The 15,594-nt window shown below is 40.6% G+C and overlaps 1 protein-coding gene across 1 annotated transcript in view; it reads right to left on the bottom strand.

Annotated features, from left to right (window-relative positions):
• Nucleotides 1-15,594, bottom strand: part of IPPK (inositol-pentakisphosphate 2-kinase) — a 30,578-nt gene that overhangs the window by 6,591 nt on the left and 8,393 nt on the right. The window contains exons 2-9 of the mRNA XM_051627277.1: nt 10,652-10,699; nt 5,866-5,961; nt 5,031-5,097; nt 3,747-3,868; nt 3,225-3,314; nt 2,601-2,659; nt 2,159-2,231; nt 934-1,213 (exon numbers count right to left, since the gene is read on the bottom strand). Of these exons, the coding sequence (XP_051483237.1) occupies nt 934-1,213; nt 2,159-2,231; nt 2,601-2,659; nt 3,225-3,314; nt 3,747-3,868; nt 5,031-5,097; nt 5,866-5,961; nt 10,652-10,699 (835 nt within the window). The remainder of the gene's footprint in view (nt 1-933; nt 1,214-2,158; nt 2,232-2,600; nt 2,660-3,224; nt 3,315-3,746; nt 3,869-5,030; nt 5,098-5,865; nt 5,962-10,651; nt 10,700-15,594) is intronic.

The following is a 15,594-nucleotide window of genomic DNA, read 5'->3' as shown; positions in this document are numbered from 1 at the left end:
ACTTACCTGCACATTTCAACAGCACATATTTGAATGCAGAATAAAACACCTGATCTGTAACTCTACAAAATAACTGAAAAAAACCCAAACCCCACAAACTTCCATTGCAGTCTGCTTGTTTGAGTCTGCAAGAGACATTTTTATATGAGTTTAAAGCCACCACAAATCACTTACAACAGTATGAGCTGCTGGCAGAAAGATATTAGTTCTTTTTCATATAGTATAAACAGATTTGTCTTTGCTGTCATTTCTGTAAGAGAGCTCTTTCTCTAGCAAAACACAACAAAACCAATCAGCAATGAAAAAAATCTTCCTCAAAAGCAGAGTAAGAAACATGCAGTTTCTGTTATTAGGATAATTAAAAGCATCTTGAATAATTTGAGCATTCCAAAACTTAGGCATTGAGCAATTAACATGATTTACAGTTTCCCAACTCTCACTTCCCATTCCTTTTCCCTCCAGTATTCATACCTCTTTCTTTGCCAGGAGCAGAGTAGTAGAAGAGAATGATCTGCACCCTAGCTGGTGAGGGCAGAGAGGAGGAGCAGGGAGAGGCAAGAAATAGGTGTAATGTAACAAACTAACCAAAGACCTCATAAGCACACACAACATAAAAATTCCCCACTCATTTGAAATACTTGTGATGATGAGCAGATCAAACTGGTATTTTCTTCCTTATTTTCCCTACCACCTTCTAAGTTTATTTTTATCCCTATCAGTAGGTACAGTGCTGTCAGTGCTCACTACAAGGTCATATTAAAAGTAAACTATCTGGCAGTAATGCAGCTCAGAACTTAATTTTTAAATGTCACCAAAACACCACTGTTTCCATTCTCACTTTGGCATTAAACAGCCAATGAGAAGCAAAGATCTGAATCATTTTGTGATTGATAACAGTTAATTATTAACAGTGCTCAAGAAATTATTTCTTACCATTTCTTACTAGTTCCTTATTAAAAGCACTTGCTTCACAGTAGCTTCTTCCTTGTGAAATGGGAACTGTCTTCATATCACCTGCCCTGCAGGCATCAGTGCTACTTAGTAGCGTCATAGTTATAACATGGATTAGTTCTTTGATAATTGTCCTTGTACAGTGTGGCCCACTGACCAGCCCATTGGAGGGAAAAAAGAAAGGTTTTAAGTGATGAGCAAGTTCGTTCCAGTCAGAGACACAGTCCTGGTCATCTTTACAGCCATAAATTAGTTCCCCATTCTGCAAATTAGAAGAAAAAATAAATTAGGCACTTCATGAAACCCAGTTATTCATGCTTAGTTAATCAAAGCATCAGATTTAGTATTTTAATACACATAGCACAGAAAAATGTTATTAGATTAACAGTCTGCATACAAACACACGCATTCCTCATCTCTCACAAATTTGCCCTCTTAAGTTTAAACAGACACCTCAGGTAACAAAGGACCTTTGAATTAGGACTAAAAAGCCCATTTAAATCAAGTGCTACTTCCCCAACTTATCAACTCTAAGTAATCAGACTAATAAAACTGAACTGATACTGGGCACATTTTCCTGTCACTTCTTTCTGAATGTCAATAGTGAAAAGGAACCATGTGCCTTTTAAAAGGCAAACTGGAAAACAAGAGGGCTGTAAAAAGGGACAGAAAAGGCAGGATAGTTCCCTGTACAGTTTAAGTAATACAAATAGGTGGTTTAATACTGGAAATAAATTGTACAGAATCCTGTTTCCTAGAATTAGTTTGAAAAGAGGCCATCAGTTACTGCTTTATATTCTTCCTACATTAATACCACAGAAAGGTAACTTTTTCCTTCCTCAGCAAGGCACGCTGTGCATCTGGCTTGCATGGGGGCTGCAACAATAGTTGGAACCAAATATTTGCAGCAATATGCAAGTTCTTTAACTTCTTCCTCCTGAAGAATCACAAAGTTTTCAAACTTTGGTCCTCTTTACAAGTCTTTTCTATTAGTTGTTCCTCGTTGATTCTTTCAGACTGATCAGTTCTGGGAAATTATTGCTTACCTGTCCTAACTGGAAATCTAACTAAGAATGTTCCTGTTCTCTTCTTTTGGTGTAATCCAATGGTGATGAGGTGGGTTTGAAGTAGAACCTTGACTGTTCAAATGCTGAAGTAGTTTCAAAGCCAAGACAAAAAAGGCAAGGAGAGAGATTTGATTGCTTACCTTAAATATTTTCAAGTTGTTCTGTGCCTCCTGTAGTAAGCTCTTTAAAGCAAAGTGCATTCTCTGTTTATTTCTAAGGGACAAAAAGAAATCAAAAGTTTTATCACAGCCTTTTAGCTGTTTACACTCTTGCCTGGAGGGCTCTATGGAATCAGAACTGGGCACCTGAAGTGAACACACCCATTATTCACGCTGAACTCACCACAAAGACTGTTGGCAACTAGAACTTCTAATCCAAGTAAAGTAAATAGCTCTTAGGTTTCATGTTATGTAGCAAAAAGCACTGGTACATTGATAAGCTACTGATTCCTGAAACTGGTGCAAAAAGCACCAGGAATACCCACTGTAACAGTCAGACAAGCAGGCATTGATCATTATTAACACTGCAGTGAAAGTCTGTGCAAGTAATCTGAGAAAGGAATCAAGTCAGACACTTCCTTACCCTGAGAAGAGATCCAGCGGGCAATATTTACTTGGTCGCTTCCATTTTCCATTTGCTACCTGTGAAAACCCAGAGCACTGCTGTTCACATTTGCTGGAAGAACTACTCTCAGTTATTCTAACAGCCAGGTGTGTGGCACTAACACTGTCTTTAGAAGTTCTACAACATCGAAAAGCCTTTGAACGAACATTTAATGACTTCTAGGGGTCTTCCTCACTCAGTTCACTCAGACTGCATTCACCGATGGAATACATGGAGAAAGGTCCCACTAAGTGACAGTGAGGCAGTTACACCATTTCAGACATAGAATGGATGAGTCCAATGGATTCCCTGTGGGTTGGGTGCTGTTGGAGGTTATGGAATGCCACTGTGCATCTGGTGAGCTGTACCTGACAGGAAATTTGACATGGGACTTTACACAATCAACAGGGTTAATAGTCCTCAAAGACTAATACTGTATTTGTTTGCTTCCAGCTTCCCACAGAACTTGTTCTCTCACTAAACAGATTCACACCCAGCAACCCATACGTGAATCCACCTCCTGTCTTTGTCATATCAGATTTAATAGCAAATAAAGGACGGTACAGTCAAGGGAAAGCAGGATGACAACTGGAAAAAAATTACCTTTAGATGCTGATGCATACAGTAACGACACACCTTGTGCTTTATCTCCTGTGAAACGTGGCTGGAAAATGGAATGAAGCCACACTTTGGCTAAAACAAAGAAAGAAAAAAGATTATAAATACAGATGCATTTCTGTATGTGAGGACAAGGGCACACAGTATGTACATCTTTCCAGTTAAAGGAAACTTAAGAAAACAAACAAACCACTCAGCAGCAAACACTTAAAAACTTAATATATGTCACTGTATATTATTCCCAGTTGTTATTTTAGAGTCCTCACTTAAGAAATAAGGACAGGCAAAACTTCTGTGGCCTGTAAGAAAGCCTGGTAATACCTGGGAATTTCCCAAGTTTCAAAAGATCAGGAACTGGAAGGGGGCGGGGAATCTTACACCCTATGGGTCACCGTGGAAGCGTTGAACTCCGCCTTGCCTCCCCCACACTGTGTCCCTTTGAAACTGGTCAGTACGTGCTTCAGAAGGTACCACAACCCCCCAGCAGGATCTTCTCCTACCCAGTACCTTAATCTCGATGCAGAGGATGGGTCGGTGTTCCCCGAACCGGTGGGTCTGCAGCCTGGTGAGGTTGGGAAGGCACATGGCGTAACCGCTGAGAGTGTCCATGTCTTTGTCACAGCGAGACTCTGGGGAAGCAAACCAACACCAACCAGACATTAGGTGTGGGGATGGTTATTTTGCTCTGCAGTTATACTGTTCACCAGGTGGGGTTGCTGGCACTGTGGAACTGTTTCTCATAAAGGCGAGGAGGACAAGACAGCAAGAGTGTCCTATGTTCACTGTATGTTAATTATTTCCTTTTTTGCTTGGATACCACATTTGCCTTCAAGGAACTTCACTAAAACAGGAGTTTCTGTCCCTTCTCAAGAAGGTTTGATAACTTAAGATGAACAAACCATGAGGGACATCTCCTCTTTGCCCATTTTAAAGCTTACACCGCACTGTACTTTTCGCCACACACGAGGAACAATGGCCCACGTGTTCCTGACTAAGGATGATTAAACCCATTTGCATAGCACTTCACATGGAATACATCAGAGGTTGCCAAACTTTGAGTCTTGCAGCTGGTTCCAAAAGGTTTCACAAGGTCAACACACCCTCCTACACTTGTCCCCCTCAACCCTCCCCATCCAAGGGGACAAGAAAAGCTGTACGTGCACTTCACTGCTGGGTAGGGACCCCAGCACAACACATCAGAGTCAGGAGAAATCAGGCACAGCCCCATATTCCAGAGTGACAGCACAGCTGGGACACTCCAGTCCCTGGCAGTGAGACATGCCAGCTACCAGGAAAAGAGCCATGGGAAGGAGGCAGGTAGAGCTGCACACTGCCCGAGCGCTGTGACTCGTAAGATGCAAGATGCTCAGCCCCAAGTGAAACACTGACACTCAAGGTAATTTCCTGTGGAGTTTCTGAAGCCATCTTCCTTCCAGAGCACTGCTGCACAGGCTGGGAGAGGAAACTGATGGAATGGAAACAATTATTTCAGGACACATCTTCCACCTTCCTCACAGACCTTTGTAGAGGACATCAAGGTGAAATCTTGCTCAAGAATCAATACACACAGGCTCTCAGAGGATCCCTCTCACCAATTGATGAAACTAACATCAGATTCAACTTTTAATACAGAACACACCCACTTTTCACAACAAATTTTCAACTTGTCTTTGTCTAAATAGTTTTAAAAGTTCCTCTTATTCTGACGTATGATGTTTTTTTACTTTGCAATAAAGTACAGTACTTTACAGCTTGAGGAAGGCCCCTTTTAAGGTCATCCCTGGCACTTACCTGGCCTCTCTGGCTGAATTTTTAAACAGAGCTGTCTTACGAAGTCTAAAGGCAGTTGGATAATTTCCTATTAAGAAAACAAAACACAAAACATATATCACAACACAAAAAGTTAGAGGGTCTTAAAACAGATTACCAAGGTTCAGTGGATTTTAACAAGTCTACTAAACTACACAGTCAGCAGCTTCTCCCTCTGATCAACTGTCTCCATGAAGGCCTGTAACTGCAATCACATCCAATACTCACTCACTATGAAAACCAAGAACGAATTTAAATAAATGCATAAGAACAAGCAATTTCAGTGCAAGTTTAATGTGCAAGAAGAAATTTGCATCTTTTTGCCCTTTTCACAAATGAGAGTCCCATTTCATCCTGTCCCATGTCTCACATCCTGCCCTTCCAAGGCAGAACTGTGCAACTCAGGTTCCAGGAGAAGGTGTAACCTTTCCTCTCAGGTATCTGATGTTCAGATAAGTAGATCTGGCTACCCTGAAGTGGCAGGGAAAAAGGTTATGGAAACCCAGACAATGCACATGAACCAGATTTCTCCCCTTGTTTTGCACTTAGTCTAAAAATCTCTCTTCTCACACCGTTCCACGTGTTCAGGGCAAAGAAATGACCCCTCTTCTCATCAGGAGGTTGAAATAGCTCAAACCACAGAGAAAATCCAATCACCTCTTAAGTACAGAGCAGGATTTCATTCTGATCCAAATGCTTCTTGTGTATCTTGCTCAAGAGTATCTGCAAACCCTGTTCCTTTTACTGGCAGTCAGTGTTCCCTGAAATACTTCAGTGTTTACAGTGTGTAAGCCATTTATTGTAAGAAAACATTTACCCCATGGTGAACATAGTTCTCCCCAAAGAACTGCTTCATTACATGTTTTCCAAAGTCTACGATGTTTTGCAGATGGTGCAGTATTTCCTCGGAAGTCTGGAAGACAAAAACATGGTAATTTAACTCAGAATTATAATACTCATTAAGACATATTACATACTAGTCAAAGATTTAGCAAAGTAACTTAATTGCTCTAGAGTTTGGTCAGTCAGTGCACATGGAAATTAAACAGACACATGAAACGTGTGATACATTTGTTTCCCTCCCACCCCGAGAGCCTGGGAAAACCAGGAAAATGGTCAGAACAGATGATTCTTCTTAAGTTTCAGGGGGAAAAGGACAGAGAAAATAAAGGGTAGAAGAGGGAGAGATTAGTCAAGATTTACTCTATTATTCTTAAAACAGCTCAAAGAACTGTACCAGAGAGATGCACAGCACACCTTCTTACCAAGGGTGAAGTGTGGGAGAGGCCCCGAGGGTTATTAAAAACTTCACCTGGAGGTTTGGAAGAGGTTTGGGCCACAAAGACTGAGCCACATGACAAACTGCTGCATGAACAGCTACAGAATTTGCCAAGTCCTGGCCCAGACAACAAAACATCTTACTCTAATGTCATCTTCCATTAATTTTGTTACATGTCTATACACAAACACTGAAGTTCTTCTACAAGACAAAAATGCCAAGTGAGATAGAAACTGAGCGAGAGGAGTAGTGGAAGCAGGACAGGAACATTAGTGCAGTCTGTGACAGAGCTGCTCATTGAAGAGGTGGCAGAGAAGCTTTACAACACAATCCCAGTCCCAGCACTCCAGCACACACTGGCTCTGCACAGCAGGTGGCTGTTATGACAGACAATCTCCGAGCCAATTAGCCTACCACTGCACACTGCAAAGCACTGAACCTTAGAGGTTTACTCTTGGGATTAAGTAACAGTGGAGGAAAAGAAAGTGCAACACTCATGTCCAAGTAAGAAAACCAGAAAGGAAAAATAAGACAAGCAGGAGAAAAAATAAACAGCAGAGTAAGAGAAAATGAAATGCTAGGAGGACAACACTCCCATAATCACAATCTAGAGAAGGGAGGAGAGACAACACCCAACACAAATCTGAGATGTTTACAGGTGAAGAAAGATTGTCACTAACCAGGCAACTGTCCTAGCTCTGTTCTATCACAATAGGTAGATATTTTTTCTTCTCCACCCAGAACCATTTGTTACTTAACAAACTTAACATGAGTTGTGTAGGACTAAAATGAGCTTGTTACTGTAACACAGCTCTGCTAAGGCTACATACTAAGTTTAATATTCTTCCTCTGGCAGGATTCCCTTTCCAGACTGCAGCAGCAACACACGTTACTGCAATGTGCAATTGTGCTTTACGGAAAGAAAGTTACCCCAGTAAGGTAGAAAGTACACACTTCCCTCAGTGACACACCACACTACACACTGCTGCTTCAGTGTGCAAACACCAACCAAAATCCCAGTACTTGGCAGCAAGTAGGAAAAGTGCAACTCTTCCAAAGCACTCAGACAGCATTTCCATCATTCCATAAAGGCCAGGACAGCATTTATCCTATAAAATGTTTTGCATAATGTATGTGGAACTGTTTCTCAGAATGGCTCTCCCTGAATCCTTCTAAGAGAGCCACAAAAAGCTTGGAGCCTCTTCACAACCAGCAACATCCCACTGCTCCAGGCTTAGAACAAAACACATACTAAGGTGCCTGAATTACTTTCTCAACTGCAGTCACTGGGTCTTAAGAAGGGGATATAAGAAAAAATAATTAATAGGCAACAGATTTCTGCCCTTCTAATGACAACATAGCCTTTCTCTAATTTATACAAAGTGAATGGTGAGAAGGAATGTCACATCACCTGGTACAGTAACAGAAATCTCAGCTAATTCCCACTTACAGGTTATTCTGACCTGGTTTGCTGATGGATACAGCACCCACAAACTTTTTTTTAATCATATATATATATATATAAGTATACACACATGCTAGGAAATAGGCACTTTGGAAAATCAGGACAGTCACTGCTGCTACCACTACAAGGAAGGACTTGCCAGTTAAGATCAATACAACTTTAAAATTACAAATCAAGCTTATGACACCTGCTCACTTCCTTTTAAGAGCAAGTATTTTTGACATACATACACTAATAAGAAACAATTAGCAACATGCAATTAAAATTATTCCACAAGTCCTGACACTTGAATTTATACTCAAGAAATGCAAGCCCCATTACTATTTTTCATTAGAACACTGAATGGCACCAGTAAGATTGCAATTTGCAATAATAACACCACCTTGTTTGACTACTAGCTTATCTAGTCCCAAATTCATAACCAAACAGTATAAATCAAGCAGTGTCCAGACTTCTCCCCATTTTGAGCGGAAGAGAGACCAAGGCACATTTATCCCATCTGAATTTCAGTGTTTGTCTCACTAGAAAATACTTTTAGAAAATACTGCTGCAAGTCTTTCTTTCAGAGTTGTTTGTGCTGGATGAGCTACACTGTCAGACACAGAGAGGTGACACTTTATATCTAACCCATCCTGCACCAGTCAGGAATACAGCCCCTAACGTCACTTTCTCCTCCACAGCTGTCATGTTGTTATATCCAAGTTTGTCCCAGAACTCTGATTCTCCAGGACTTGTTTATAGATCTGAAGATTAAATATTTATTCTCCCATTCTGCTCCAAGAAAAACTAATCCTTTTTAAAAAAAAAAAAAAATCACCAGAATAATTAAATATATTCAAATGACATAATCTTCTATTTAGAGAGCAAAACCAGAAGGAATTGTGTATCATGAAGTCCACACAATCACAATTCAAGGCAAAAGCAGAATGCTGGAACTGGCCACAAGCCCGGTCGGTGTAGCACTTCTACCTGCCCCAGGGGAGTTTGCTCAGGCATTTATCAATCTAGAGTGTAGAAGAGCCCTGCAGAGGTGTGCTCCCTCACCGTGTGCACCCACAGACAGTCTCTTTGCTGCCACAACAGTAAGAAGAGAAGGGTGCCTGTCTGGGGCAACTCTGAATGGAAGCTTTGCTAACAGCTCTGAAGCCCAAACTCTCAGTGTTTCATCAGCATCAGCCCACAGAAATACCTATTGCCATCTCTCTGCTGCTTGGTTGGGCTCTGAGCAATTGCATTAATCTGTTTATGCAGGGATAAAAACATCCAAGAAACTGAGCAGTGTTCAAATACTAACAGAACATCATGTCCAGGATTATTTTTTTAACTTGTGTTTTGCTATCCCCATCCAAAACACCCCACCCGTGCCAGAGCAGCCCTCGGAATTGTTATCAGCTTGGCACTGCGGTGGGTAACTGAAGAGTCACTTCCTGGCTTCCTGTGTGACTCTCTCATACTATGTTGATTTTTAAAAAACAATTACAGTGCAACAATCTCTTTGGACTTTAAAAAAAAAAAAAAAAAAAAAAAAAAGGCTTGAACTCAGTGCTTTGTTTTCTGAAATAAATGGCAATAGACTTTTTTTACTTGAACTAATTCTCTCTGCTACGTTACACATTGAGACAGACACTGCTTTCTTTTCTTCCAACCCACTGGGTTCTTTCCCTCTTCTCAAAAAGCTCCAGATATTGTTATCTTGGACTACTATAGGACTACAGGACATATTTTTGAAATCCTGCCACTACAGTAGATCAAAACTTATTTGAAACACACCTTAGTTTTACCAGACTTTTTTTTTCAAGCCAAACAGTAGCACAAAGGCCATCAAATAACTCATGTAAACACTGTGATAATGGATTTTACCTTCTTCTGATTTCCTCTGATCTACTTCAGAAACTTCTCCTCTTCTGTCCCTTGTTAAACTGAACACATTTCACATTCATCTTCTTGATTTAGAGCAAAATACCCTTCCTATACATTTACATTCATCCTTTTTCTTTTTTCCTAAATTAAGGAGTCCCCCCAGCTCTCAGAACAGCCATGATGCTTTTTATACTTCTCTCTCATCACAACAGTGCCACTGAGCCTCAAAAGCTGTGCCTCAGAACCTGCCCTGGATCAACCCATTCCCTGGATCTCTCAGGTAACACAGCCTAAAGACTCCCCACAACCTTGAGGAAATGGCAGAACTGGAACCTTTCCCCTTGGAGCACTGTGTTTACACTTCACTTTCACCTTCCACCTTTGACTCTTGATCAACTTTATCCCTGTTAAAGCAAATCTAAGGTAACTCACTGTAGCTCCTTCTCAAGCAGAAAAACCTTCTGCCACAGTCCTAGAAGCAGGCAGACTGTGTCCCACCTTGTTCTTTTTGCAACAGGACACTAAAACCACTCACTCACAAAGGCTGTTCTGTGAATATTTCATCCACAGCTTGTTAGCTGCAGAGCAGGCAGTCAACAACAGGCCTTTATCATGATGCCAGCCCCGTTCCTCTTCTGTCCCACGTAGCTACAGCCCATAAAGATGTCATTTCTCCCTCAGCACAGCCCCACTCCAGTAGGTTGCTGTGCAACATTGACACTGTCTCTGCTGCCCCAGCTGTCCCTACAGCAGCCACACCTCTTACACTGCAGCCTGAACATCTCTCCTGCACAAAGGTCTCAGTATCCGCAGGCATATCACCTGAGTTACATAAGAGGACCTCAGACTTCCTCCAGCTGCCAAAACTTCTGAGAGACAGGCACATCCCCTTGGTCTTACTCCTGTCAGTCACCGTTCTTTCACGGGTTTCCTCTCTCTCTTCAGACTGGTTATTAGCTTACCCTGGGGCTTTTACCAACAGCACAGGTTGATTCTTACCTTATTCTGGTTTGGGGGGGACTTCAAGAACCGCAGCACCACACAGCGCTAAGGAGAGATAAGAATATGATTAGTGTACATCATCACTTCTGAACAGCACAACTGTCTGATTCCCCAATCTACCCCATCTGAGAAATGGAAGTGGGGAAAAAAAGAAAAGCAAAATAGGCATTTTACATGGTTATTTGACTCAACTTGAAATCAAATACATCAATGTCTGTTCCCAGATTTGCCATCACTTTACTAAGGCAGCCACTCTGCACTTCCAGGAACCAAGTGTAACTGGGGAAATACTCCCTTAGCTTACAGGTCTGAAAACCTGGTAAAACACAGTATATCAAACAAAAACCAGAAAGGCACCCTATCATTTTTGAGCCAGAGGTCTAAGCAAGACCCACTTATATGTCATCTGCTTACAATATCAGCACAGAATTAGGGTATGAAGCAGGCACGTAGCAGTTACCAGGAACAGCTTCACAGCTCTACTTCCAGACACTAAATCCTGCTACTTCTTACTTCCAAAAAGTAAACATGGAACACAGGGACAATTGAAGCAGGTTTCTGAATATTCTACCTTAAAAAGACAAAACAGCACTATTTTTGTCATTTTTACAATTTCTATCAAATTTTGTAACAATTAAAAGACTTCCATATTTACAAAGCACACAAATTCTAAAAACATCCTCAGCCTTTATTTTTGAAAGTTCAGATAAAAATGTTTTGTAGATGTCCTAAGTGAATCAGGCCCTTCTCCTTAAGCCTATTAGAAGAATGTCTTTCACCACAGAAGTCACCTGAATTATCTTTATCTCAATGAAATCTTGCTGTAATTAACTGTGACACTTGGTTAATAGACTTTTTATACGAAAATCAAATTTTGACATAACATTAAGGAACCTGCAGCCTTATCAGGCAAGGTTCCACGTAGCCCTGCCTCAGATTAGTCAAGTCTAAATAGCCAATCCTCAAGGTATTTAGTCTCAGTGAGGTACTTCAGCCTATTCAGCCAAGATGTGGATCAAAAGAACTGGGCACCACAGTAGGAAGAGGGAACAGCTACTTTCTGAATCATTCCTAAACACACTGAGAAGCATTACATTCTATCTCAAGCACTACCCAAAAAGTACCAACACTCAGGTTGCAGACAGAATGGCAGAGCTGCAGTTCAGGTTTATGGATTCTTTTTCCCTTGCAAACTAATTGCCATTAAAAAACCTCCCATGGTACAACAGCACCAGACATACTCCATGTTTCAGAGCGGTCTCTGGACAATGCTGAGTAGGAAAGAGCTGCAGTTCTCTTTAAGTACCACCACCAAGAGAAAGTGAAAGAGGAGAAAAGCAAAGCAGCTGACAATGTGTAATCCAAAATTAACAAGATTCAGGCATTGCCAGTGAAACCTAGAATCAGCCCCTTCAATATCTAAAAAGTCTCGAGTCAGAGTAAGTCTCACAGTTCACCTAGATGTGGAAAACACTCTCAGGTAACAAGGATACTTGGCTGGATTTTTATTCAACTTGCCCTGTATGACCTAAATAGAATGAGTGTTACAGTTAGAAGCTAATTATAATCACTTGGATTTGACAAGATTGCTGGGTGACAGACTTATTTTTACAGAGTTTCGACTGTTTGGATGAGTGGATCAGCAGTGGAGTGATCTGATCATCTCTTCTAACCAGTTCAGAAACTTGAGTCTGTAGTTCAAGGGTGTTGTAGATATTTATCTATTAATCAGTTCCCAGCCAACAAACTTCCAACCACCACTCTGGAAAATCCAATTGCTCTCACAGGACTCTCTGTGGTGTTTGTTCATCACCAAATCATTCCTGAAGAGGCTGCTAAGATAAAATGACCAAAATGGCAGAATAACACAGTGCTTGTCTAAAGATGTCAAAAGGAAACAGAGCAATACTCAAACAAAACAGTCACAGCTGCCCTTCAACCAGTCAGTCCACACTGTGCCTCAGTAAGGTCATTAGATGACCAGTGTGAAAAAGAAAAAAGCCACCTACTTCAGAATTCTCACCACTGAAATACTAGCCCACATTTTTCATGCTACTGCTTTACTGATTCACTCGACTGATCCTTTACTTGGAAATACTGTGGGTGGTTGTTGCCATGAGGTTTTTTGTCAGTTAGCTTAAATGCCTTTGATTTTTTATATATATATTTACAGTTTGAACATCAAAGATGTAACAAACTTATCTGCATGCAAAAGAATGGCCCAAATCCAGAAGAGAACAGATTTCTTCAGAAGTTGTCACCACTCCTTAGCACTTTGAGAATCAGGATCAACTAGAACCTAATGCTCCCTAAATTTAATTCTCTACATGCACGTCTGCAGGCCCTTCCACTGCTTAACACCACTTCCATCAATCCACTATGACCACCAAAATGCTTAGTTCACTGGATAATAGTCCCATACAGAAAAAAAATATGAAAAAAAACCCATGCTGCAAAATCAAACAGAAAAAAAACAAAGAAACAATGTATGGAGGTAGTAGACACATGTAACACATGAAACACTAGGAGGCTTCACATCTTTTGAAGAAGCAAGACAAACTAGAAAAATAGTTAATTCAAAAGAAGAATTCTGTCTGGTTTTTGTTGGTTTTTTAATTGGGCAGCCTCTTGTCTGCAAGCATGTTCAGTATCCAGTTAGTGACAAAAAACTAAGAAAACCCCACAACATCAGAATATCAAACATGACTGCTGTTACTCTCCAAGTAAAGAACTGAAGTGAGACTCACATGAGAGTGCTGCAGTTTGGGCACAGCTAACGAACAAACAACATTCTTACTGGCAACCAGGACCATACTAGGGCTGCAACAAAAAAACATTTCCAATAGTTACAGGAAACTCAAAATAAAGGAGAGCAACAAGAATACTGAAACTTGTGTCTCTCAAAACACATTCACAGTTGCTCAGCTCCCGAGATGATGTCATCAGGAGCCTATGTTCTGGAAAAGCACTATCTAAAGTCACAGCATTTTGAGACTCCAGCCTTAACTTCATGGTCTCACCAAGAAAGGCAAACGCTTCTTCAGCACCCTATCACCAAACAATTGTTTGGGTTAAATAATAACTGGAAGTTAATGGTTGCCAACAAGGAGATGAAGCTGTGGGAGGGGCTGCAAAAATGGCCTCAAATAAGTCACTGGCATCACAGAACCATGGGGAAGCCTGCACACACATGTCCTAATGTATCTTGGGGAAAGTAGTCTGCTGGTTTAGTCCCCAGGGAGGTTATCTGCAAGAATTTTTCTTCTCCAAAGCAGTTACTACAGCTATTATTTTAATCTCACTTAGTGAAATCCAAAACCAAAGTAATCTTTGTTAGTTGAGGCCAAAATATGACTGGCATCAATCCAGGTACTTTGGATTAGGCAGCAGCGTTATGAAACCAAGATAAAAGCTTGCATTTATTTCTTCACAGCTTGATGTTTGATATTGGCCTTATATTTTCCAAAAATGTCTTCTAAATTTCACTGTCATAAGATAAAGCTAGCATGCAGGCCTCACTAGCTAGAGAGTTTTCACAAGTTAAAAACAATTGAGGCAAATCTGTAATCTTGATGTTCCCCTTCAGGAAAAAAAAAGCTCGTTTGCATCACTAAGGTTTTTAAAGGTTCCATCTCTTGCTACATTATTAACAAAATCTACAAGCTGGAACCAGTGTAGAAAGGAAAACTGGTATAAAAACAAGCTCAAATGCTAGTAAAATTGTTTGGAAGTACAGAAAGAAGTGTCTTATTCTGCTGGTACCACCCAGCTCACAGACTTTTACAATAAGCTTCTGTATGACAGTATGAAGAATGAGCCTGTCCAAACACAAAGCCTGGGAAACATCGCTTCAGCTTCTGCTTTTCCAAATAAGCAGGTTCACGTCATTTGTTATTACTCTATTATTATTCTAAACAGCACGTATTAACTGTTTTTGTCTAGAGGCAAAGCGTTACTCTGACATCTAGTTCTGCAACTGCCCAGTATGACTAGAAAAGATTTTATCTAGCTGATTACCAACTTGTGTTCATATATGCAAGATCTACTGGTAGAAACCAAGGTACTTTGAGAAGCAACTTTTTAAGTTCCAAAAGTTCCCCTCATCCTCTTCACTCCACAGTCTCATAAACAGTGGTATCCAAATACCAGTAATTTTGTAAGCACTGTACATAATTTTGCATCACAAAGTTACCTGTCTGCTCTACTCTGTTGTCAATACATTTATTTTGAAAAGGCATGTAATGCACAGGCAGAACAAGAAAACCCAGTTTAAAGGTGTCCATATATGGTTTTAAGTTGTCCATATAAAACTCAAGAGCTTCCAATCATAAACAACATGGGGGAAAACACTCCCAAAGATGGGTAACAAACCTTTCCCTACAATTATTGCTATACTCTTTGTTGCAACCAATCACACACAACATGACCAACTGCTACCTAAGGAGATGAAGACATGAACTGTTTCTAGAGAGAATGGGGCCTGGAAAGTGCCTTTATTTCTTTATACAGTAAAACCTGGTTGTTTAACTCATTGTCTTTTGCTGAACCTAAAGAGCTATCAAGAACTTACCAAACACAGCTCTAGGTGTGCCAGACCTGCTACCACCATTGCAGTTACTCAACACAGCCTAATCATAGTGAATTCACAACCGTGTACACCAGTGACACCTACAAACAGTCCCTTCTATCTAGATTTCAACCAAAGGGAGGGAGAGGGGTTAAATTACACCAAACTGCCATTCCAGCCCTACTTGAATGCAGTGATATGCAAATACTCATTAATGACAGCTTCAGTGCTACTAAATACAAACTGTGGAACTATTTTGCTGACACGAAGTTATTTCTGCAGTAGCAGATTGGAGCTGCACACAGTATATGCCAACTAAAACAATTATTCAGACATTTTTTATTTCAAATTTACATTCCACAAACCCTTCAAT

Source organism: Apus apus, chromosome 9, assembly GCF_020740795.1.
Source record: "Apus apus isolate bApuApu2 chromosome 9, bApuApu2.pri.cur, whole genome shotgun sequence".
In the NCBI taxonomy this organism is placed as follows: domain Eukaryota; kingdom Metazoa; phylum Chordata; class Aves; order Apodiformes; family Apodidae; genus Apus; species Apus apus.
The sequence above is the reverse complement of the archived record's forward strand: the minus strand, read 5'-3'. Positions and strand labels throughout refer to the sequence as shown.